This window comes from Panthera leo, chromosome C2 (genome assembly GCF_018350215.1).
Source record: "Panthera leo isolate Ple1 chromosome C2, P.leo_Ple1_pat1.1, whole genome shotgun sequence".
In the NCBI taxonomy this organism is placed as follows: domain Eukaryota; kingdom Metazoa; phylum Chordata; class Mammalia; order Carnivora; family Felidae; genus Panthera; species Panthera leo.
In genome coordinates, this window is record NC_056687.1 from 138,632,348 (window position 1) to 138,658,497 (window position 26,150).

At 38.5% G+C, this 26,150-nt stretch overlaps 1 protein-coding gene across 1 annotated transcript in view; it reads right to left on the reverse strand.

Annotated features, from left to right (window-relative positions):
- The window catches only part of ZNF385D (zinc finger protein 385D), a 1,208,478-nt gene that overhangs the window by 964,482 nt on the left and 217,846 nt on the right, over positions 1-26,150 (reverse strand). The window contains exon 2 of the mRNA XM_042955767.1: positions 13,642-13,765. Coding sequence (XP_042811701.1) covers positions 13,642-13,765 — 124 coding nt within the window. The remainder of the gene's footprint in view (positions 1-13,641; positions 13,766-26,150) is intronic.

A 26,150-nucleotide genomic window follows, 5' to 3' on the forward strand; every position in this document is an offset into this window, starting at 1 on the left:
CAATTCAGGCAAACGACTGTCAGTCCAGTCCGAAAAAACAGGCACCACTCGGGTATTAGGCCTCAAATATCCTAACACATGAATTGTTAATTACACTTTTCCTTTTGAAGTGGGACTGTACCAACTACTATAGTTTGGTGTCGGTTTAAATAGGTATTTGGGGGAAAGGCAACTAAGTATACCTGGACACTTCTGAGTAGCCTGCTGCCTATCTCCATTTGAACCTAACCCAACACTGGTTCTGCCTGGCTTGACCACAGTACCACCTTTTACTCACCCCAATCTCCTCATTTTGCCATCTGGGACTTGACCGTGTCGTCAAAGCTCCCAAACAGCCAAGAATGGAAAACCCTCCACCTCTGCTCTGTTGTAGACTTCTCTCCTGCACTCCAGATCGAGCTGGAACTTATCATAGGACAAAGATCCATTTGCCATTCTCAGTTTTCTGTTCTTCCTTCTTTGAAGCCACAAAGATAAATAAAATAAATAACTGGAAGCAAACGTGCTGACCTACCCGAACAACCCGTGATAACTGTCCCCCAAGAAGAAATCTCTTAAAACTACCTTACTGGCTCATTTAGGTAGCACACGTTTATTTGATTCAGCCACATTCTGCAAGGTAAGCTGAAGCTAACACTCCTGTATTTGTTACTTTGTAGCATTTCATTTTTAAAACTGCAGTATAAAAGAACATAATAAGGGCCTGGAGTGTTGATTTTTCTAAAACATGGATATGAATCAAGTTTCCCCACAGAATTACCTATTTCTTCTAGAAATCAGAAGGGTGCTCTACTGTCAGCCTTGCCCTCAAGGGCCATTTGAGGCAACTGTCCTACTAGACAAAGGGTCTTAGCATCTCGGCCCCAAATCAGATACAATCCTTATTACTCACTTTTGAAGAATCTAATGCTATCAACAGTTCCTATCTCCAGGTGCATGAGGATATTAGGATTAGTTACTGTGTAAATTGCCTCTAGCTAGGTACCTAGACCATGCTTATTACCAAAAAAAAAAAAAAAAAAAAAAAAAAAAATTAATTTCAGGATAGCTTTTTCTTTCAGTAAAGGGAGAAAAATCTAAGTAGAACTCTAAAATATTCATAAGTACTAAAATCTGTTCTGTTAAAATGAGAAAGAATTATAGCCCTGATATATTTAATGTGAAACTACTTTTAAAGGTCAGTTATCTCCTGTTTCGCCTTGATTTGCCACATGATTTAATCAAAGGAGAGGGACCATGAGATGAGTTTCTTATAATTAATAGACTAAACATGCCCATCATTTTATGACATCTAAATATTTTAGAGCTTAACCCAGAAATCTTGAGTACAGATTACTCCAACCTATTACATTTTTGCTCTAAAAAAATTCTTACATAATAACCATAGAAAGAAGAGTGCCTCAAACTTTTCCACTCCTGAATTAATAATCATTTGCCATCAGTTTCTGGGATGATTCTTACAAATAACTGCACAGCTTCTGTTTGGTTGATCTTATCATGCTAGCAAGCCTGTGGTAACAAATAGAGTTAAGAATTAACTTTCTAAAGGGAAAGCAACAAAAATTCTGCAACAAAAACTCAGATCTATTAAAAAGGATTTTCTCTTTTTTTTTTTTTTTTTCACCCTGACTTTCAATAGGCCTTGGGTTTCCTAGCCTGGCAGAAATGAACACGTCAGCTTTCATTGCAAATCACTGCCCAGCTAAAATGGGATTTTGAAAAGATGTGCCACCTTTTTCATTAATAATAACATCAAATTCTTTTTTTTTTTTTTTGGTTTGCTTTATAGACATACCCTTCTCAGTTCCACAAATCATTTCTTTGTGACTATGGATCTAAAAAGAAAAGACTGAAGAAGACTGAATTCTTTTCCTCTGTCACTATGAATTACATAAATACAAGATATAGAAAGTCTTTCTGCCTTAAATACCAGTAAATCTCTTCCAAAAATCTGATTCCAAGAAAGCAAAGGAGAAAAAGTCGAAGCCAGGAAACAAGGAAGAAAGGATGGAGGGAAGAAAGGAGGAATGGAGGTGGGGAGAGAGGGAGCAATACCGTCTATATGAATAAATCTAAACATAAAAAGAAGTTACAGAAACAAGTATACCCAAAGACTCAATTCTCAAGAAAAAGTTGTTAATTCAACCTCTTAGCTTATTTACAAACCACTTTTATTATCAATCATGCATGATTCAGAAACCAGGATAATATTAAAGCTCAAACCTTATGATTTTGCATAATTTGCCGCCATGGGAAGTTGGTGCACTGCAGCATTGACAAGGCACAGATGGGCTGAACCTTAGTATAACCCCAACAATTAGCTTCTCGTAGGATATATGAGTTATCTATGGTTCTCATGGATTGCCTTTTTGTCTTCATCAGCATTTGTCTGCGGTTTACAGGGACCGATTAATATATGGCATTTGTATTTCACAGGCACAGCCATCAGGCTGTCACTTTTGCCTCTAGGTAAACATATGCAGTTTGAGGCAATTGTTCTTTATAATTTCCATACCAGCCTCTGATTGATCGAATGCCAGAGCTATAAAATCTTGTTAGTAAAACAAAAACTCGGTCCAGGTGTTTGTGATTTTTTATGATTTTGACTTTCAAGGTCAAAGCGCTACCTTTGTAGTCAGGCTTCCACACAGCTCAAGGGAAAACTGGTGAGTCCAATGGAAAGTACCAGAGTCTTTCTTCTCATGAATCACAGAGCAGCAGCCTCAGACCCCCTGCTAGAAATGCAGAATCTCAGGCTGGGCTCCATACCTGCCACATCAGAATCAACACTTCAGCAACTTCCTGGGATTTGGGGTGTACTTTAGTGTTTGAAAAGTCAGCTAGAAAGATTGCCTTCTAGTATGCAATACGTTCCAGCAGTTTAAAGCCATTCAGGTGGACTTTGAGAACAGCCCCTCCCAACCTGAATCTTAAGTCGTTTTAACTATGTCAGCTGTGTTGATGGATTAATCTCAGGTACATAATACCAAATGACTTTGTGTATTCAGTTCTTAGAACCACTCTGCCAATTAATTACCCAGCCTGATTTTAAGTTCCTTTGACTTAATTTACACAAACAAAACAAAACTTTTACATTCAGAAAATCTCAGGAGCCAGCATATGTGGGAATAAACCCAGTAATCAGGTGGGCCTCAAAGTTACTTAAATGTATTATTATTTAATGATGTGTGCATTTAAATGATGAGTTTACTTATTTTTTTGTAAAGGGCCAGATGGTAAATATTTGAAGCTCTATGCACCAACAAGCAATATAACTTCATTTGTATCCACATTTAGTATTCCCTACATTAAAGGGCAGAAGTCATTGTTAGGTCTTGGCCATACAAAAAAAGGCAATGGTCAGGATTTCATTCATAGGCTACAGTTTGCTGATCTGTGATTTGGGTGAGCAATCTAAAATGTAGAGAATGAGGGTCTGAGACCTAAGAGATAGCACTCTGGAACAGGATCCAGGAGCCACTTCTATATTTTCCCTGTAGATACAGCAAATCTATTTGTCACTGTAGTCCTAGCCCCTGCCAAGGCTTTGGTCTGGTGAGGCCAAGAGGCAACATGACATAGTTCTATGATTCTGAAGAGAAAGGGTAAGGATACCATGGATTTAGTTACCATGTATTATTGCATTAGTAATGAGCATGTGCCTCTTTGATACTCTAAGGAAGTAAGTTTCCACTCAACAAAGGAAAAGTCTTCTTCTAAAATAGGGAATAAACTTACAGGACACTCTGCAACATAAGGTAGTAAGAATGTTTTTTTAAAAAAAATTTTTTTTAACGTTTATTTATTTTTGAGACAGAGAGAGACAGAGCATGAACAGGGGAGGGGCAGAGAGAGAGGGAGACACAGAATCTGAAACAGGCTCCAGGCTCTGAGCTGTCAGCACAGAGCCCGACGCAGGGCTCGAAGTCACGGACCGTGAGATCATGACCTGAACCGAAGTCGGACGTTTAACCGACCAAGCCACCCAGGCGCCCCAAGAATGTTTTTTAAAAAGCCACTTTACATACTGAATAGACTAACCATACCAAAGATTAATGACTGAGATTTTGTTCAACAGTATAGCTAAGAAATTCCTAATTTTGCATTTTCTTTTTTTTCTAAGAAATGTTCTGCAACTTAATTAAAGAGAGGCCCTAAAAAGGTTATGTTCAAGGTTCAGGGGGGTGTGCTGTGCAACTGCCCTTTATTATCTTAAAATAGTTACTTGATCTGTGTGGGTGCATGCACTTTCAACAATGCTACTGCTTTTTTTTTAAATTTTTGTTTAATGTTTGTTTATTTTTGAGACAGAGACAGAGCATGAACGGGGGAGGCTCAGAGAGAGAGGGAGACACAGAATCCGAAACAGGCTCCAGGCTCTGAGCTGTCAGCACAGAGCCTGACGCAGGGCTCGAACCCACGGACCGCAAGATCATGACCTGAGCCGAAGTCGGACGCTTAACTGACTGAGCCATCCAGGCGCCCCCAATGCTACTGCTTTAATGCTACCAACAGGAGTGTCCTGCTTGGGAGTAGTGGGGTGCTAGGCTCAGGGTGAGTGTGGACCATGAGGGGAAGATGATGACTAGAAGCCTGGAAGGAAAGAGGGTAGGCCTGGAGGCCAAGCTCAGGAACCCCTCAGATTTACTTCTGGAAATGGATAGATACCATAAATGAGTCATGGTAAGCTACGACCATGCCACCAATAAGATTAAGAAATTCTTAATTTCTGCCCATCAGAGTTAAGGTCTACTTTCTGGTATCCTTCTGGCTCTTTGTGAATGCAACCAGTTCTGATTCATGAAGGTTAAGAATTTGCTCTTGAAGAGTTTGTACTTGTTAACATTCTCTCTAGCATACTTCTGAAAAACAGCAGAGACTCAATGCACCTGTCTCTTCATGGCTGGATGTTTTTGCCGTGGCAGGTTGGAGTGGAGTAGAACATAAAGCCTGTGACATGGGAGTGGCCCTGTGAGCTCTGTGCTTTAACTTTCTTTTTTCTTTTTTTCTTTTGTCATTTTTTAATGTTTATTTATCTCTGAGAGAGAGAAAGCCAGAACATGAGTGGGGGGTGGGGCAAAGAGAGAGGGAGACACAGAATCCATAGCAGGTTTCAGGCTCTGACCTGTCATCACAGAGCCCGACGTGGGGCTCAAGCTCATGAACTGCGAGATCATGACCTGAGCTGAAGTCAGACGCTTAACCGACTGAGCCACCCAGGCGCCACTGTCCTTTAACTGTAGATATGAGTTTTAGGGCCTACTGAAAACTCACTTTCCCACCCACACCCTTGGCAACCATTGCTAATCCATCACAGCACAAGGTGCCGAGCTTAAGCGCTCTCAGACCGCAAATCATTTGATCCGTCATTAAAGAAGAAAGGTATAGTCATCCCTTGTCTGTAGACACATTTGCGAAGCATGGTGCTTAGCACTAAGACCAAAGACAATACTGCAGGCATTAGGAATGTGAATTTGACTACTGTGTCAACTCTCCTACCCTGTGTGTCAGTAACCTAAAATGAGATACTGGTGGAACCGCATATAAAACCACAGATCTCAATAATCCAATGAAGAATGATCCAGCTTCCTCAGGAAGTCCTGCTTTATGCTCTCTGGGGTCCAGTGGTGCCCAGCTGTCAGCGTATGCTACTTCTAGGTTGGTTTGCCTAATGTCCACTGAGAAGCAACAAATAGGGCCTTTCTATAAGTACAGCACTATGCACAAAAGTCTAATGTGTTGCCAAGATTCCTTAGGTTCTGTTAAGGTGCCTATTGCCTAAATCATCCTGGGAACATCCCATTAGCAGATTTCTTGGCATTTAGTCTAAAAATTGCTAAATACCAGATACATGACTGTGATGTAAGAGAGCAGGGCTCTCTTTTCTCACATGTCTGAATTCACAAGCCTATTAGTGGAAACTTTAGATTCCATAGTGGAAGGAAATAGGGAGATGATGAATAAGAAAAGGTTTGGGTTCTGTTAAAATATAATATCCCGGAGCTTTTCCAGGGAAGGTGGCAAGAAACATGTCTGTGTTGGCTGTCATTCCAGTGAGCATGACATTCACTTTACTTTCTGCTAGTCAAGATATGTTTATTCTGTTTAAGTCAATTTATAGGCACCTGGTGTGCACCTACAAGGTGTACAGGAAACACCTAAAAGTGCATTTTTCCCTTTGCTTCAGAATCCCCGAGTCAGCTATTCCTTCCCTGGCCCCGTTTGTCTGCCCAGCTCCGTCTTGTCGACAGCTGGTTGCTAAACGTTCATCCAGTTTGGGCTCAGCCATTTCACGTCTGGCTGCCGGAATATTGTGACCTGGCATTGGACTGTCTATTCTGTCTTCAACTGCCATCCTTCAGGAAATTATTTCTAATGTTCTCCCAACACCTCCAACTACCAACGTCCCAAAACCTAAGCTGAGAAGTAACCACCTGGGCCGCATTTCGAATCCCTTAACCAAACAGGAGAAATAAACCATAAGAAGCCCTAATGGCTTTTGACTGAGTCCATGAGCTTCAGCATCATCTCCACGGATCTCAGAAGGCTTCCAACACTTTCATTTCCAACACAAACGGAAAACCCTTCAGATTTCACTTTTTCCTGGCAGAGCTAGGTAATTTCTACACTCAAAGGGATGGTGTCCTTCACAATTCCACCACCTTCTTTGGTTCTGTGGTGCTGAAATCTAACCAAGAATTATGGGCCAACTCTGGTCAGACATTGTGCATATCTGCACAGAAATCCCGGCACGAAGTCACAACACTTTGCCTGAACTCACTCCGCAAAGAGAGTACACCAACAGAATCCAGTTATCAGCAACGAAAGCCAGGGAAGGGGACTGTGCCATCAGTGAGATGTAAAGACAGAGGAAATTAGGCGTCAATACTGACTGGCTCAAAGGACAGACTGGGAAGACAAGAGCAGGGGGAAAACTCTTCAAATCGCCTTTCAGCTTTCTCTAAAAAAAAGAAAAAAAAGAAAGAAAGCAATTGTTATTCAAAACCCAAGTTATACAAAAGAAAACATAAACTAAACAGCTGTTCTTTCCCATCATAAAAGGATATCATAGCCAGTTATCTCCACCGTGAGCAGCAGGTGATATACATTTCTAACACTTCCTTGGCCACACCCACATTTTGAAGATTATTTACTTTGGGCAGAATCCTCATATTGTTTATACTTTTGTCTCCGGCTTTGAAACTAAAAATCTCATGACCCTCTGGAAAATTCTGTTATGTCTTCTAAGAGGCATTCTCCCATATAAGTTATTAATATATTACACTTGACAAATAATTACCTCTTACTTTGTGCCAGGTATTACTCTAGACATTTGGTATTCAGAGTGAATAAAACAAAGATCCACGTCTGCATGGAGCTTACAATCAAGTCAAGGGGAGGGAGAATGGAGAGTAGGAGAGAAAACCTACAATCAGTTGGAATAATAAATCAGTAAATAATGCAGTATGGTACAAGACAATCCACACCAGAGTCAGGGTAAGGAGAGTGCAAAGAGTAGAGAAAAAGACGGTGTTGCAGATTGTAGGAACCCATCTTTCCTCTGAACCCCTAGCACTGTGCAGCTCTTATTTCTGCCTACCTCTTATTTTTTTTCCCTATCAAAATCCTTATGAAGGCAGCTTAGCAAAGTGGTTAAGCACCTGAATTTGGAATCAAACCTAAGATCTAATCTTTGCCCACTAGTTATTAGCTGTGAACTAATAATTTTGGCAAGTTATTTAGCATCTCTAAACCTTAGTTTCTACCTGTCATTTGGGGTTTTGTGAGGGGTAAAGGAAATTTTTTTTAATTGGACCTAAAGTAACATCTAGACATATTAAGCACGAAGTACATGGTATATAGTATTGCCTTCTACATACAAAGTATTCTGCACTTTTAGTGATTTGTCCCCCTGCCAGAGATCGTCCCCTTCTCAGAGATCGGCAGAGTTCCTGAGAAGAGGTCTGCATCCACAGCAGCAGCATGTAACAGCAGAAACCCTGAATTCATAAAAGAAGACACACCTTCTAACCCAAAATCTGGGCTTTGGATTTCTTCATCAGTAACATGAGAACTCACTAATAAATATTTAACAAACTGATAAAACAAAATTAAGGTATTAAAACTCCGTTATGCAAGATAGATGCTCAAGAAATGTTTCCTGAGTTGAGTCAGCAAAGACTCAAGGACGATAATGGATTTGACTGGAGAGTATTTTCCTGATAAACAGCTGAAGTTTGTTCTCTGGAGAGAAAAGCGGATTAGACCTTGATAGTCTTCGCATCTTCTCTGGGATGACAGTGATTCTTTAAAGAAGTCTCTAAGATAAGACTTTGAAAGTGGCTCCTTTGCTACAGCGTGTGGATAAAAAGTTGCCCTGTAACTTCCAGTAAAAGAAAAAGGAATATGACGAATGCCCTCGCCCAATCTCCTTTTCCCTAAACCCAAGATAAGGTTCCAGGAGGCCATAGAGTGCTAATCCGCCCTGTGAGATTAACAGAGGGAAAAGTGTGTAAATGCTGGTTTCTGGTCCTCTCTTTTAAAACAAAGTGGAATTTCATAGACAATAAAATACTGCTTCCTGTATGACTCTCTACCACTCTCTTTGGTAAACTAACCTAGGGTTTCTTTTTTCTCTGCAGCCCAGATGCTGCCTCGTGACTATATGTCTGTGAGCCACTTTCAGATGGACCCCCAAAGTTCTTACCACTGCAATTGCTATTACCGGCTCATTGCTGCTGGCAAGTCTATCAGAAAATAAAAATATGTTATGGAAGTTAATAACAGTCTGTCACCTTCCCAGGAGAGTAACAGCTGTGTAACATACCCAATAATGGACTAAAACTTAGAGTACAAGGAGCTTCATCACCACGTAATTGAAAGGAAACAACATGGACAGGGCAGGAAACATTCCTGGGTAAGCAACACATCTAATAAGAAAAAGCACTGGGGGAAAAAAAATCACTATAAATCATGTAATTTTAAAATTGTCTTTCTTTTCCAGAGGGAGGCTGTAGTTTTGATTATATTTTTTAGAATATAAGAGTTCTCCAATTAACATGTATCATTGTGTGTGGCTAATATTTTAAGCTGATGACCCACTTGTATATCTTTGCTTAATTCTTTGTTTTTATCATGCTTCCTAAGAGGGCTATTCATACATTTTCTGGTTTACCTTCTCTCCAGGCATATGGAGGGATTGTATTTTCTTGACTCCTTTGAGGTTAGGCATGGCCATGGGACTTGTTTGGTCTATGAAATGTAAGTGAAAATAACATACATCCCTTATGAAAAGTTGTAAAAGCAAATCCCCCAAAATATCTGGTACCTTTGCCCAAAACAGTATGTGATAGAAGCTGCCAGCCATCCATGTTAAGGGTTCTTAAGAAAATAGAAAGATAGAAACAGAAGACAGAAATTCTGTCATCCTTGTTTCCTACACATTAACAATGAACAGAGCTCTATCAATAGACCTAGAACAAGCATGAGAACTAAGCTTTACTTGGTGTTTGGCCACTGAGATTTGGGGCTTGATGGGGATCACGGCATCAGGTAATGAATCCTGATTGATAAAGAGGCTTAATAATTAATTTTAAGCAATTGATTTTAGAGCATTTAACGTGACCTTGGTGATGGCCTGTGCATCAGTGGTTTTAAGTTCAAAGTTTTCAGTAAAAGATAGCAAACATTACAGCATGTCTCCAGAGTTCTCTGCTCTGAATAGTTTTGAAGCAGAACACATGATAAGATAAAAAACCCATTTCCATAAACGGCCAGGAATAAAGAGCATCCCTCGGCTCCAACCTCTGACAATGGTGTATTCAGTTCAAAACACATGTCTTAAACCACATCAATTCAGTTTCACATCTTTGGTGATGGACAATAACTAATCAGGAAAGCCCCTTTGTTGGGGCTGCACTGTGGGAAGAGACAAAAACACTGGGTGTATGTTGGGTTCTAGGTTCCTGCGGTGAAGCCCTGGCTTGCAGTGATTCATAAAATAAAAGGAAGAGAGACAACTCATCGAGGTGCACACTATGAAGGGTGAATCTGATTATGTGGATGATACATTGATAGGATATTTAGGAAAAGGCAAGAAAGCAAAGGAAAGGGCTTGAATAAAGAAAAAGGATTTTAGAAAAAACGTATTTCAATTATAATAATACCAGCTCAAAAAAAAACAAAAAAACCCAAAACATTACCTTTTCTCACCTGAACAGATGGAATAAGATTTCTATTACGAGTTTAAAGAGAAGAGGTAATCGTCTCACACATGACCTAAACTAATGGAACTTAGGATGGCATAAATACTAGTTATCAAAAGAACATATGCCTTAAAGCAACTTAAAACATCACTGTCTTTGTGGGGAAATGGAGTGTGGGGACATTTGAAAACAGTTCACTAACCTGTGGTTCAGTTGCAAGCACCTGTAAGTTTGAAAAGAAAACTTCTTGATGCTAGGGAGGGGATGCAGCATTACTTCTCAGTGTTTTACAAAAGAACTATGTCTAGGAGTTCAAGCGATGCTGCGACAATCCCCATGGGGCAGTTATGTTACCCCCTTACAGTTTCTCAGGAGGAAGAATTAAGTGTCTCATATCGATAGTTCCTATATGTGTCTCCTTATTAACATTCAGAATTGGGAATTTGATCTTGTAATTACTCCAGGAAGTAATTTTCAGAAGCTGATGACTTAGACGATAAAACAAGTATGTTTTGCAATTTTGTTTTTGCGATTTTGTATTTACTTTTATGTAAATATTTTTATGGGAATGACATAATTCTCATAAAACCTCATGTCGTTTCATTACATCTAATTTGAGCTCTCTAATGTTATAGAAGGCTTCTTTAAAAATGCTTTTATGAAAATATATAAATTTGCATGTTGATTTATACATGAGAAATCCACCTACCCTATTAAAAACATCCTTCTAATGGTCTGCATGGCTAAATGGAATTTAAAATAACCCCCCCAAATATCTGGTAACTTTGCCCAAAACAGTATGTGATAGATGCTGCCAGCCATCCATGTGAAGGGTTCATAAAAAATAGTTTAAAATTACATGAATTTTATGTTAAAATAATATCGCCACCAAACTTTAGTGAGCACAAATTAGCTACTAAAATTTTTGTGCCATGAAGGCTCTTAGAATTCAATTAGCACAAACTTCCATACATTTGACTTGATCACCTAGACTTAGGATGTGCATTACACATAATTTCTTCCACTAATGAAATAACAAGCATGCTTTAGACCTGGTAGAAGTCTTTTAATGAAGTGTGTGACTTCCTGACATGCTTCGGTGTGTGCTTTACGAATATGGAAGAACGGATTGTAAACTCCACCAAGCAATCTTTAGTCAAAAGAGGGCAATCAAAATTTTAAAGCCTGATCTGGTGCAGCATACTGGCATAAAATTAATAGTGACAGCCCTAATGAAATCCTTTAATACGATGATCAAAAAGAGCCTATGAAATAAAGTACACATATAATCTAAAAATGCGTTCTTAGCCCTGGAGAAAAGAAGGTTAGGAAAATGTTCTGAGTTCTTCAAACTTCTTTTCACTAGTAATAGCTCACACCTGTACAGGCATTTTAACTTTTGCAAAGCACTTTCATAACTTCCACCTAATTGTATCCTTGCACCATCTCTGTCAAGTGGTCATGGGGTGAATAACTGTTCCCACTTGTCATCAAGGAAACTGCTTCCAAAAGAAATTTTTCAGGGACTCACTCAAGGCCAAGAAAATCACTGGGAGACTAGCCCTGGAAACTATATTATGTAACTTCAAATCCAGGCCTGTTCCACATAGACAAAACAACTCCAATGAATAATAATACCTCCTGCTGGTGATAACCATTCTCATAAAGAAGACTGTACTCTGTTCTGTGAAACAGCATTTCAAGAAAGAAGAAACTTGACATGGTTTAGAGACATATAAGAAAGATGGTTCATCTATGAGAAATACACTATGGTGGGATAGTGCCCTGAAACTGATTTGTTGGGATATTTTAGCCTTGTGAGCAAAACACTAAGCAAGGACTTACTATCATTAATCAACAGCATACAGCTTTTTCTGTTTAAAATTTAAGACAGAATGGCAAGGTATATCAGAAGATAAGGTCATGTTGGGTTGCTAAGAATATCCTAAGATGAGAATTCCCAGATGCCAGTACGACCAGGTGATTTATGCAGATCTGTTCCTGAGAGACTGTTAAGGCTGGGTACAGAGTGCCGCCAGTTTGCGTACGAGAGACTCCAAAGGCAAAAGGATACATTTGGGAATTCTCTACCTTTGATGGTTCACCTCCATCATCTCTAAAAAAGACTTGAGTCTAAATGGAATGGAGCCTTTCTTGAGTCACACTGAAGTTTGGTTACTCTACTTTGCATACAGAGATAGTCTCTCAGAATTTACAGAAGTCTCAGAAATGATCCCAAACCAACAGGGACATATAGAATCTGCACACATTTCTATCCATACATGTATACATAATGTAAGCATACAAAAGACAAGTTGAGAGTACTAAACCAGTTCTCTATGTTTGCGTTGAGCTGGGAGCATAGCATGGCAGCTGAGTACATGTTCATGGCATTCACATAAGTTCCAAATGCTCATAACTATAGTGACCAATAATTCCAAATGTAGTTTATACAAAGTAATTTTTTTTTATTTAAAAAAAATTTTTTTTTAACGTTTATTTATTTTTGAGACAGAGAGAGACAGAGCATGAATGGGGGAGGGTCAGAGAGAGGGAGACACAGAATCTGAAACAGGCTCCAGGCTCTGAGCTGTCAGCACAGAGCCCGACGCGGGGCTCGAACTCACGGACCGCGAGATCATGACCTGAGCCGAAGTCGGACGCCCAACCGACTGAGCCACCCAGGCGCCCCCAAAGTAATTTTTAAAAGATAGTGTAAACTTATTCTGAAAACAAAAAAAAAAAATTAAAAAAGCAAAGACAGCTCACATGGTTTTCCAACTCTAAGCATCATCATCTTGACTAACTGCCAAGAGACAGCCGGTAAATTCAGGCATTATCATATATAGCTCATAGAATATATATAAGGATATATTATACGAGGAACAATTTGAAGATGGCTATAAGATATGTTGAAAATGACCAATCTACTCTTTGGAATCAGATGTGTGAGGCAATTTATCATACATGTGATTATATAAAATGAACTTAAAAATAGCTTTGAAGTCAATTTCCAGTTGGAATTCTTTACTATATAACTTGCACATCCCCTTAATTACATGACTAAAAGAACAAATCCTGTTCGAAGATATTTCTGTACTCAGTAACTCAGATCTTAACTGAGTTCCAAAGAAAAGTTAAAATGTTGGTTGACTGCCTGATTTGCTAAGTCCAGTAATGATTATGACTTGGTTCTCTATTCTCCTCTAACTTGAGCATTCTTCCTATTCATCTTCATATATTGTACCTATAGCAAGGGTATATTGGATTATAAAATGTCCCAAAAAAGTATTCTTTTCACTCTAAGATGCTATCAATACTATGATTCACCACCAGTTTAGTCAACAGTGGCTTTGTTTTGATTTTTATTTGGGCGATGGACATTGAGCTAGACATTTCACAGCAATAAATTATAGTAATTATTAGTTTTACTCACACTCTACAGATGCTCCAAGATCTCCTACAGAAGTTTCTTCTATTTCCCTGTGGAGCCTACCATTTGTCCAAGCAATCTGTATAACAGAAGTCCCAAAGAGCTGGTCTGGTAATGGCAGAGTCCTCTGTGGAAAGCAAGGAACAAGAACAAAGTAAGTCAGCAATGCCAGAATCTTCTTTCAGAGATGGATGAAGGCAAGAATAAGAGTACTCAAGCACTCATACATTCTGTCTGTCCTATCCCTGTGAGGGCTGGTCTTATATACGCCATGTAGACTGTGATAGAGAAGACAGACCCAGTCACTATCCCTCAGAACTCAGAATCTAGGCTTTGATAATTACTAAGTATGGTGCGTACAGAGAATGAAATATAACTTAGTTCATGTTTGAATGTGATGATGGGAAGGCATGGAGAATGTTGGTCAAGGAAATCTTCTCTAAGATTTATACTGGGATTTTAGAGAGATTCAATTGGATGGTGAGGTGCTAACTATTCCAGACAGAGGAAACACCACATAGGACCATAAGTTTCAAATGACCTTCAAGGAATTGAGTGCCATTGTAGATACCCACAAATGTTTATCACCTGAGAAATTAACTACTCCTGGAAGCAAGAAATCTATTATTTACAGGTATGCATTGGCTATTGAACCCCTTTTCAGTAATGGTCTTTGAGTTTCTCTGATTTTCAGGCTCTATAAGCTTCCTTTCTCCCTGATGCACATTTGCTCCATTTATATTGGCTCTAGGCTCTGTTCCCTATCAGCATCTGTGACAATTCTTGTAACAATCACAGCAAATCAAGCAGGTGACTAGTATGGTAGATACAACATAATCTTTGTGGAGCCAACCAGGCCCACATTCACTCCAGGTTCTACAGGGATGTCTGCTGGGGGTAGGGGCAATTGGAAGAGAAAAGAAAGTATATGAGTTGGGATGCAGGAAGATGAAATCGAAGAGGCAAAATGTTGATAACCAATGAAGTTCTGAGTGAGGGGACACGAAGGTTCTTTATGTTCTTCTCCCTACTTTTGTGTGTCCTTGAAAAATTCCACAGTAAAAAAGATTTCTAGAAATCTACTTTCCATCACATATGAGTAGTTTAATCCTGGGTAAGTTATTTACCTCCTCTGAATCCCAATTCTTCAATTTAATAAATAAGGGAAATGTTCACTTCACGGAGTTCATGTCAAGATTAAATGAAAAAATAGAAAAGGACTAAAAAGGACTGGGGACAGGGTCCCTATGAACTGCTACAAACATCAGTGCCCTTTAAGTTTACCAATTAAAGACCCAGAACCAATGCCAAACTTACAGCCCTCTAGCCCTGGCTCTGGGTCCTAAAACTTCTCTATTCTTAGTGAACCCATGAAACACCTGAAGACCTTGTCAAAATACAGATTCCAATTCAGTTCATCTTGGGGAGTCCCAAGATAGTGAATTTCTAATAAGCATATAGGCAATGCTGAAGCCACTGGACTACAGATCATACTCTATGAACCAAGCCCTGACTTCTGTTTTATTTCTGAGATGTGTCCAATTTTACCCTCTTCTAATTGTTGGATTTCTGTCTTATTCTCCTGTTGTGAGCCCCTGGCTAGGTAACTCCCCAGAATTTTAATCCCTTGAGGACTGAGGTCCCTAGACACAGGCTGACAATTACCCTCAGAGTCTACAAACTTGTTCTTAACCTTAGAAACAGAAGTTACTCTCAACAAGGCCCCAGACTCTGATTTCTTTTATGGATCCCTGAGGAATTTCTGCTTCCAATGTTGTTATGTTGCCTTAATCACCTCATCATTCCTACATGAACCTCTCTTCCTTAGACTACAATGGGCACCAAATGGTTCTCTGGAGAAGCACTGGCTATCTTGGCACAGTGTGGATTTGCCCAGTGGAAAATCTTCCAATTGCCTGCATTTGGATGTGTCCCTTCAGTGTTTTTTTCTCAACCCCAGTTGAGTTTCATATCTAAATCCTTTCCATTAATTATCTCCCCACCAACAATTTCTGGAAGCCAATGCTTTCACACCCCTCTATAGCAAGAGAAACCTTTCAATACTAGAAGAGGAGAAAGATGCTTGAACCCATCAAATGTATGCAATCAGTAATGTGTTTCTTTGTAAGCAGATGCTTTATTCGAAAGCAGCCTTCAATGAGTGAACATGAACCTTTTGTCAACTAGTTTATGCAGAACTCTAGAACAAGGCTCAGAATTATTTTTTCTAATCTACTCATTATCATCATCCTTTTAACTTTCAGAAGAGTTGGATGTATAAATTCTGAAAACTTGCTAGGGAAAGAAACCCCACAGCTCTGTTACTTGTAGGTAGATTATAGGATTATATTCTGGCAAGGTTAATGAAAAGAGTCATCTCTTTTATATACATATTTTCCATCCCCCCAAGAACAATCTCAAAAGCTATTAAAAATCATGACAAAAATCAAACATTGAGAATAATGCATTCATGTTTAAACATGACTTTTCCAATTGACAGGAGTAACCTTGACGAGCTGCCACCCATCAACGCTTTCTAAACGGATAGGGGTATTCCACATCTTTCTTTCAACACTAAAAGACAGTTTGCAAAATTATCAACTCACAGTAAGCTTGGAAAGAAGTTTCTCATCCTAATAAAACAGTATGTCTTAAGGTTCGTGCAAACTCAATGCTCATGAATAGTTAAAAGTGCTTTGTATATAACTCACACCTGCTCCTAAGACTTACTTCCGTGCATATTTTTCCTCTTTCCTGAAGCTTTATTTTACTGTTAGAGTTTATTTCTTGTGTTTTTGTTTTGCTTTACTTTCATTTCAGACTCCTAGGGCGTACAATAGATCACATGATTTAGGCTCTAAGTTTGTCAGCAACTGCTTTCTGAAAAGTCAACTATAAATTTAAGTATTAGTGATAGATATTCACTGGGTTTTATCTACTCTGAATTCATTTCTTCATATTCTTTGGAGGAAAAAAAATTGCAATTACACTCTGATAAAAGGCTGTTTCTGATCCCATCCTTGAAGACATCTTTGGGGCCTGGCTGCTGTTGCCTCTACCCTCAGCTATATATGACTGGGCTTGACTTGCCCACAGTGATTAATCCAGAACCTACTGGGCTTCAGGGAGACAGGTAAGTGCTCTTTCCTGATCTTGCACATGAAAGAATAAAAGCTAGAACTACTTCAGCCACCTTGCCATCAGGAAGGAAGGGCATATCAGAGATTTTGACCAAGGCAGAGAAAGTGGAAGTGAAAGGTGGAGAGGGAGCCTGAGAGTTGCCAGAACTCCTGGCCTGAGGCAAGCCCAATGGCTGACTCTTTAATTACCTGGATCAATAAATCCCATTTTTGCTTAAGCCAGCTTAAGTTGGGGTTCTACCACATAAAGTCAAGAGGAATACTAATGAATGCAGTATGTTACATGAGCTAGAATGAAGAGATTGAGAATATACAAGAAATACAATCCTTCCCCTAGACAAAATCTTCAATTACCAGGGTGTAGAGAACGTGGAAAAATCTTATCATTATGTGTGAATACTATTCCTTTCACAATTAAAAAATTTTTTTTTAACTTTTATTTATTTTTGAAGGAAAGAGAGACAGAGCATGAGCAGGGGAGGGGCAGAGAGAGAGGGAGACACAGAATCCGAAATGGACTGCAGGCTCTGAGCTGTCAGCGCAGAGCCCCATGCAGGGCTCAAACTCACGAACCGCGAGATCATGATCTGATCTGAAGTCAGTTGCTTAACCGACTGAGCTACCCTAACACCCCTATTCCTTTTCACAATTTTATCTCTATGAGCCAAAGGTCTTTTCAATGGTATAAAAGGCAAGCTAATTTTTTGGTATCATTTAGACATATACACATTAGTTATAAAAACAGAGTATGTGGAAATCACATCAACACAGACTATATAAACACATTTTTTGGAGGGTAATTATAAGTTAAAAACGTCATTTTTATTTAAAGATTTTACCTATAATCAAAAGAAGAGTTGGGCTAGTATCAACTTTTTGAACACTAACTCTCTCACAATTAATCTTTTTTACTTTGTAAATATATTTCATCTGATAGCCAGTAAATTTTCATCAAAATATTTTACATATATTGTTTAGGCCTTATTGTAAAAAAATAAGAGAGGGAGGTGCCTGGGTGGCTCAGAGCCTGGAGCCTGCTTTGGATTCTGCGTCTCCCCCTCTCTCTCCCCCTCCCCTGCTCATGCTCTGTCTCTATCTCTCAAGAAGAAATAAACTTAAAAAAAAAAAACAAAAAACCGTTTCCTTAAATTGTATCATCTAATAGTGGAGGACAAGTTCCATGTTAGAAGTAGAACTGCTGAAAATTATGACTGGCTACTCTTCGCTATCAGCTTAGTTAGTAGATTGTATCTAAATTTACACTTCATTTTCAACTCAGTGATTGTGCAGCTATTTCCATTTTGGAGCTTTTTATCACGCTGGATGAGTGTTGATCCAAATTTTGAAAAAGTAAATCCCCTTAAATAAGAGTTTCCTCTAAGGGGTCTTTATTCTCTAATATTCTATGATTCTGTAATTTTGATGATGGCAATGTCTGAATAATACATTCTCTGGGAAACAAGGTCATTTAAATACCAAAACTGCCCTTGAAAAAACCACTTCAAAAATTATGAAAAGCAGTGGTAGTATGAGTCAAGTAATTCAACTGGCAAGATGTAAACTGCAGTTGAAGGGTAAGGGTGTCAGGAAAGACAATCCCCGCCTTTATCCTAACAGAACCGTAGGAGCAATGTTACAGAGCATGGCCTAGCCTTGGATGCTGGAATAATGTCATGACAAACTGTAGCGCAGGACGAGAAGCTGAAGATCACTAGGTCAAATCTTCTGTCTTCATTGATAAATGAACCAAGGGCCAGGAAAACGAAATTACTTGCTCATGACCATAGAACTAGTGAGAGGCAGAGTCTATTCTCAAAACCAGCTCTTCTCGATTCACTCCATGCACATGCTCTTTCTCTAACGCCCTTGGCCAACCTGAGACAACTCCTTCCCCTCCTTTCTCCTTATTCCCATAAATTATTTCATGCTCTCTGCCTGAACCGAGCAGGTCTTCTTTTCTCTACCATCTCTTTATAAAGTTTCCATCTGGGAAATTCCCCAAGATACACACTTTGCCTTTCATATCTGAAATAACTTTAGCTGTTATTAAGTAACATGATAGCATAATACACACATGCATGTGTTTTTAATAAATCCATTTGTTTTCTGTATGATTTCTACCAATGGTAACAATGTTACCAATGTAGTGAATTTAAAATAACCTCCTTCATTTACAGATTTATTAGTATAATCTTGGCACAAAGAATAAAGGAAAATATTTTGCCTGGTTCACAAAACACTGTTTTAATGGAAATGTGGACCCTCACCGGTTCAATGTGCAGTTTCTGGAAATGCTTTTTCTAAGCATTTTACAAGTTCTGATAAGTAACTCTAAACTTAGGATTAAAATCGTTCTCAAAACCCCAATAATTTAGTTCTCAAAACCCAATAGTTTAGTTGAAACTATTAAAGGGTGCCAAGAAAATGAATTTAGAGGCGGAGTATTAATTTTTTTAAATAATTTTTAGGACATGCTGATAAAAATGATCTTGAATGGTTTTGTGGCTGAGACTTTAAAGTCAGAAACAGGATAATCATAATGAACTGAAATTGAGTCAAATGTTCTTGAGTAGTGTGTTTCCAAAAGAATTGAAAGATACGACACATTTTAAGTTAATCCATAATATCTCTAAACATATATTATTTATCTACACTGAAGATGTCCTCTGAGGCACAAACATAATTGAGTTCAGTGGCAGTTGTGAAGGCAGATGTTTCCTAATGGGCTGACACAAAGAGCAATCATTACACGTGCAGTGAATTACATATAATACACAGACTATCCTAATCCGATCTTTTTGAATTACTCATAAACTAGCTCTTTTGAGTACTTCATATGCTTTTGTCTTTATTTTGTAATTAAAAAACACATGCATGCTACAAATGAGAAGCACATTTCATATTTCCAAATAATCCTAGGGGGAAAAAAACCACTCATTATCTTCTTCTAATCATTTCATTCTATCATGTTGTCCTATTTTCCTACCTTGGTTTACTTTGGGAATGATAAAAGGCGGAGAGGCTGAGAATCTATCCCATGCTTAGGTCTTTAGTTTTTCAATATTTTAAGTTTTAAATTTAATTTAAGTATAGTTAACATACAGCATTATATTAATTTCATGTGTGCAACATAGTGATTCAACAAGTCTATACATTATTCAGTGCTCATTGTGATAAGTGTACTCTTTAATCTCCATCACCTACACACCCATCCCCCCGCCCTTCCCCTCTGGTAACCATCAATTTCTTTTCTATAATTAAGACTCTGTTTCCTGGTTTATTGTTTTTTTTTTTCTTTCTTTCTTTATTTTTTTGGCTGTGTGTTTTTTAAATGTCACATGAGTGAAATCATATGGGATTTGTTTTTCTCTCACTTAATTTGCTTATCATTATACTCTCTAGCTCCATCCATGTTGTTGCAAATGGCAAGATTTCATTCTTTTTTATGGCTGAGTAATATTCCATTATATACGTATAGCACATCTTTTTTTAATCCACTCATCCTATCGATGGTGACTTGGGTTGCTTCCATAATTTGGCTCTTGTAAATAATGCCATGATAAACATAGGGATTCATGTGTCCTTTTGAATTGGTATTTTTATATTTTGGGAGCAAATACCCAGGAATGCAATTGCTAGATTGTAACGTAGTTCTATTTTCAACTTGCTGAGGAAAGTTTTCCACGTTGGTTGCGCCAGTCTGTATTCCACCAATAGTGCAAGACACTATTGGTGAAGGAGCACGAGGGCTCCTTTTTCTCCACATCCTTGCCAATACTTGTTGTTTCTTGGCCTATGCTTATCTCTTGACCATGACTCATATACTGTCCAGGATATACTGTCCTTTCTTATTTAGAAGGTTCCTTACTGTATACTATTTATAAAAATATAAATAAACCCTGTCAGCCAATGTTTTCAAAACCATGCAGGTTGCTATATTCCTGTGGCTAGGTAACTACCAGAAAAAGTGTACTGTGTGCTAAGACTAAATCAATTAGGAACCAAAAAACAAACAAAAAACCCCCCCAAAAAAACCCAAAAACCCCAAAACCAAAACCAAAACAAGCAAAACCCACCATCAGTGAAATTATTTACATCTCTTGTGGGGAAAAGTTAGTTAAATTTTGTTAAGATCAACTTTAACAAATTTTTCACTTCATTATTCAGTTAATGCTCTCAAAATAGTCAATAGCTTACCCAATTGACAGAGTTAATACCCAATTAGGTAAACTGCTTGCTTAACAGGTACAGTTACTGTGTGCCTGGGTGGCTCAGTCGGTTAAGCATCTGATCTTGATTTCGGCTCAGGTCATGATCTCACGGTTCATGGGTTCAAACCCACGTCAGGCTCTGCGCTGACAGCATGGCATCTGCTTGGGATTCTCTCTACCTCTCTCTCTCTGTCTCTCTCTCAAAATAAATAAATTAACTAATTAAAAAAAATAGGTACAGTTTAATAGGTATAATTTAAAAATTCTAATATTTGTTTTCATTAATTTTATGACTGCCATTTAACAGGTTTGCACAGATTGTGCAAATCACAGGCTGTGTTTGTGTTTTGAAATCCCCTCAGCACTACTGCAAGCTACATGGTGCAATGTCCATTTCACACAAAAGTCAAGTGAGACTCTTAGAAAGAGGAGCTTGCCCAGGGACAGACAAGGAGCAAATTGCTGAGCTATGGCAGAAGCCCCTGGCTGGCTCCAAAGCTTTTGCAATTTTTTTTTCTGACATGTTGCATTCCTTTCTATGTCACGTACAAGGATTTCAGTAAGAGCATAAAAGTCACATACCATGACAGATCTGCCTTTCCTCCCAACCCAGCACCTCCCTCACAGTCGGTCCCCAGCCCACCCCAAGAGCAGCTGAAGATGGAATGATTGGAGGCAAAGCTGACTGCGTGTGCGTGCACACACTTATGTGTATCATGTACGTACTTAATCTCCAGGGGACTGTGATATATCCACGACGACTCAAAACACTACATCACAAAAGGAGTTGGAGGGTGCTGAGCCCTCTAGCTAAGTTTTCCTGATGGCTTAGTCAAAGGCTTAGCCATGTCTTCCCAAGCCCAAGCCACACCCCCTTGGTGAATCCTGCACCCCTAACTACTCAAGCACCGTATTCTGAAGCAGGGCATTATTCCTGAACTCAACTCTTTTAAGCCATTTTAAGAATTTCTCAGGAACTTGCAGAATCTTGTGGATCTTTGACCAGATATAATTTGAGACAAAACTCAGGGATGCCCCAAAACCTCAAGCAAGGTAATAAGGAAAAAAGAAAGCAAAATTAACAGAGACGGGGAAAGCATCCTGATTCTGTTATTATACTTGATACTTATGCTGGTCATTCCTGAAAGCACAAATGGCCTGCTGACAGTTTTCTATTTGAATACCACTGCCTGTGCTGTAGAATGACTAGCACCTACGTGTCGGTTGTGCAAATCACACAGGCTGTGTTTGTGTTTTGTTGATGCATTTAGGTACCTGTGTGTGTCAGGGTTCCCACAGTCCGTTGCTAAAATGAATTGTTATACTCTGATTAACGATTTTGCCAGTCCTCCTTACCAATGAAGTCAGTAACAAGGACAGCAAAACGGGAACCAAAATATATGCTGCTCATTTGCCTCTATAAGCAAATACTCAGTGGTGGAAGCATGCTTTGCTCAAAGTTTACTCATTAAAAGAGAGGCTGGATGTATACAACGCAGATTAATTACCCCCAAATGACTGGTTGAGGTTGAATAAAATACACACTCATTAACATTCAACAGTGTTGCTCAGAGCAGAAAGGAGGGGAAAGAAAGATTAAAGTTAGATGAGAGCAAGTATATTTTCAGTATTTGAGTTGAGTTTTTCAAAGATAAATTCTTCCTTTCTCCAAGCCAAATTCTGTTGATAAGCCATGCATGAAAATGCAGACTTCAGTGACAGATTCCTTGGGTTTCAATTCTAGCTTTACTAGCTATATAACTTAAACAAATTACTTAATATCTCTGTGCCTCAGTTTCTTCATCTGTGAAACACAGATAACGACACTGTCCAGGGTTGTTTTCATCATGACATGACTTAAAACTCACATTCAGTATGTAAACAGTGCCTAAGACAGAACTAGTGGTAAATTACTGCACCCAGATTTAAAGAAGCACCCTACCCCATTAGATGGAGGGCTACCAGTCTTGTTTCCCAATAGTTCCAGCTACATTTAGTTGTGCTAGTCATTTCCAGACCTGTTTTATTTATCTTTTTACTGTGAAAGATTTTGTTGTTACTGCTGTTCTTTTGAGAGCTGGAAAACATCCCTTTGGATCCAATAAAATAGCATAGTGGAAGTATTTTGAAAAGCATTAAGTTATATAAGCGTAAGGAAAAAGAGTAGTAAAAAAAAAGGAGAGAAAGCGCTTATGTCTTTTTAGCAAATGATTACTTTTACTAAGATACCAGAAAAGATTATACCACCGGTTTGCCTAACCAAAAGAGAGTGTCTAAGCCACTACCAGGTTATCTTCAAACAAACCATTTCTAGAAAAAAAAATTTGCTATCTACCTTAATAAAAGATAAAAAGGTTCTAGTTATCTTCACTCCCCATTTTCCAATGAATAACTCATGATTTCAAAAAATCAATTTGATTTAAATGCCATACTCTCTTTGCTAATGCTGATAACACTGCTGACAATGTGTGGGTACATGCCTGGGACAGTTGTCTGGAGTTTATTTTGCATTCTTTGAACAATCTGTTAATTTAGGTGACAAGAGCTGATGATACCAGATAAGAGACAAGAAGGGAGGTAAGATCTGTCACACAACACAAAGAGTGGAAGATAATTATAAATTATGTATAATGTCTACATGTGACCAATGTACCATTGGTGCACCCACACTTGAGGGTGCATTTATCATAATCACTTCCTCTTATTTGGATATTAAGCTCACACAGTTGACATAAGCCTGTAGTTCCTATCTTCATCTGTTTGGGCTGCTGTAACAAACTACCATAGACTGGGAGGCTTATCAATAACAGAAATTTATTTCTCACAGTCCCAGAGGCTGGGAAGTTAAAGATCAAGGCACCAGCAGATTAACTGTCTGGTGAGGGCCTGCTCCTGGTTCACAGATGGCCATCTTTTTGCTGTGTCCTCATAAGGTCACTAATCGCATTCATGAGGGCTCTACTCTCATGACCTACCACCTCCCAAAGGCCCCTCCCCTCCCCAAACCATCACATTGAGCATTAAGATTTAACTTTCGAAATTGAAAGGGACACAGTCAGTTGATAGAAGCCTACAAAATTAAAAAATCAAACAGTGCAACAGAAAGTATGAAATTTTCTGGGCTTTCAGATTCCTGAGATGAATGAGCACCATATGTTTGAATGGGCCACTCTCTAGAATAATTATATATGATCTGTCCCTGCGCCAGGTGAAGCTGTGCTGTATTGACTGAAGTCTCACTGAAAAGCTCTGCTTTTATGTCTCAACTGGCATCATAACACACAATGGAGGACAAAGTACAGTCAGCAATATTTTCAACTTAAAATGCTGGAATATATCCAAGTGGACACCCTAAGCCTGAGACCTTCTTGTCATTGTTTACATGCTTGGCCTTATTTATTTGCTCAGCATTTATTTACTATAGGTGTGTGTGTGTGTGTGTACATACACACACCTTCTTTCCATACCCCTTTTACCTTTCTGTAGCACGCATCCCTGTTGGAAACCTAGGCAACTTATGTTTTTCTGTTGCGGCTAATAGACAATCAGAAAATTACACTTACATAGAAAGTATTTCTTAACAACCTATACAATATACAATGGCAATAGGATTTTATCTGTATTACCATCCAAAGATAGGACCTTATACTCTTAAATTTATGGCAGTGTTATCTCATACACTCAACAGTTTCAGTTGTGCCAAGAATAACTCAGGGCTTCAGATCACTGAGGTAATTAACACTTGAAAATATTATAATTCCTGTGGAGGTATCATTGCAGCCTTCACTTTTTTAACGCTGGATGATCCCTAATAGGAGATTCTGGGCAGTGGCTTCTGGACCTATCTTCTCCTCCCTTCTTAAAGTGATTACACTTTCTTACCAGTGTTGCTGGCAGGTGTCTTATTTAAAGAAAGATATCATATGTTTTCACTTACATGTGGAACGTGAGAAACTTAACAGAAGACCATAGGGGAAGGGAAGGGGAATAAATAGTTTCAAACAGAGAGGGAGGCAAGTCATAAGAGACTCTTAAATACAGAGAACAAACTGAGGGATAATGGGGGCGGTGTGGGAGAGGGGAAAATGGTTGATGGGCATTGAGGAGGACACTTGTTGGGATGAGCACTGTATATAAGCGATGAATCATGAGAATCTACCCCGAAAACCAAGAGCCCACTGTATACACTGTGTTAGCCAACTTGACAATACATTATATTAAAAAAAACTTTTTTAACTATGCTTGGGAATTAAAAAAAATAATAAAATTATCCACAGACCAAAAATAAAATAAAATGAAATAAAATAAAATAAAATAAAATAAAATAAAATAAAATAAAGTCATTGAAGTCTTCCTGGGAAACCAAATTTTGTAAGATGGTATATAGTGATAGCATGGAAGGATGTTAAATTTCTTGCTTTCATTTCCTACCAATTTACATGGGTCTCTGAGTTTTAGTTTTTATATCAAGTAAAATATCCCCAGTAACAAATGTCTATTTCATAGGGCTATGGAGAGAGTTATAGGAAATCAAACATATATGCCATAAAATGCACTACAAGTGTAAGAGATGGTTGTTTTCCTACCTCTCTCCCATTTTGTTTCCCAGAAATATAGAGGCATTATCACAAGGCTCTGCTGAAAAGACAAAAGTCAATGGATGAATACTTGGTTGGGATTATTAAATAAGAAACCAAGAACTCCTGGCTGAGAGCATATGCTCCGCCAGGAGAGAAAGGGTAGATGATTCCATCCAGGAAAGACAAAGGGCAAGGTAAAATACACAGGAGCTATAGGGTTCTTCATGTTGTTCAAATCAGATTTTTTTCTTTTTTATTTCATCTTTTATTGAACAAATTTGATGTGTAACGCTGCCTAAGTTTAAGGTGTACAGCATGTTATCTTGATAAGTTTATATATTGTAATATGATTGCCTGTGTACTGATATTTATCCTATTACCTAAATGAAATATTATGTCTATATTAACTATGCTGTGCATTAGATCTCTAGGACTTATTTACTACTTGTTATAAGTTTGGGCCATTAAACACCATCACTCTTTTCCTATCCCCTGGAAACCACTATTTTACTGTGTTGTCTTTTTTTTTTTATAGATTTAACTTTTTTAGATTCTACACGTAAGGGATATCATACGGCATT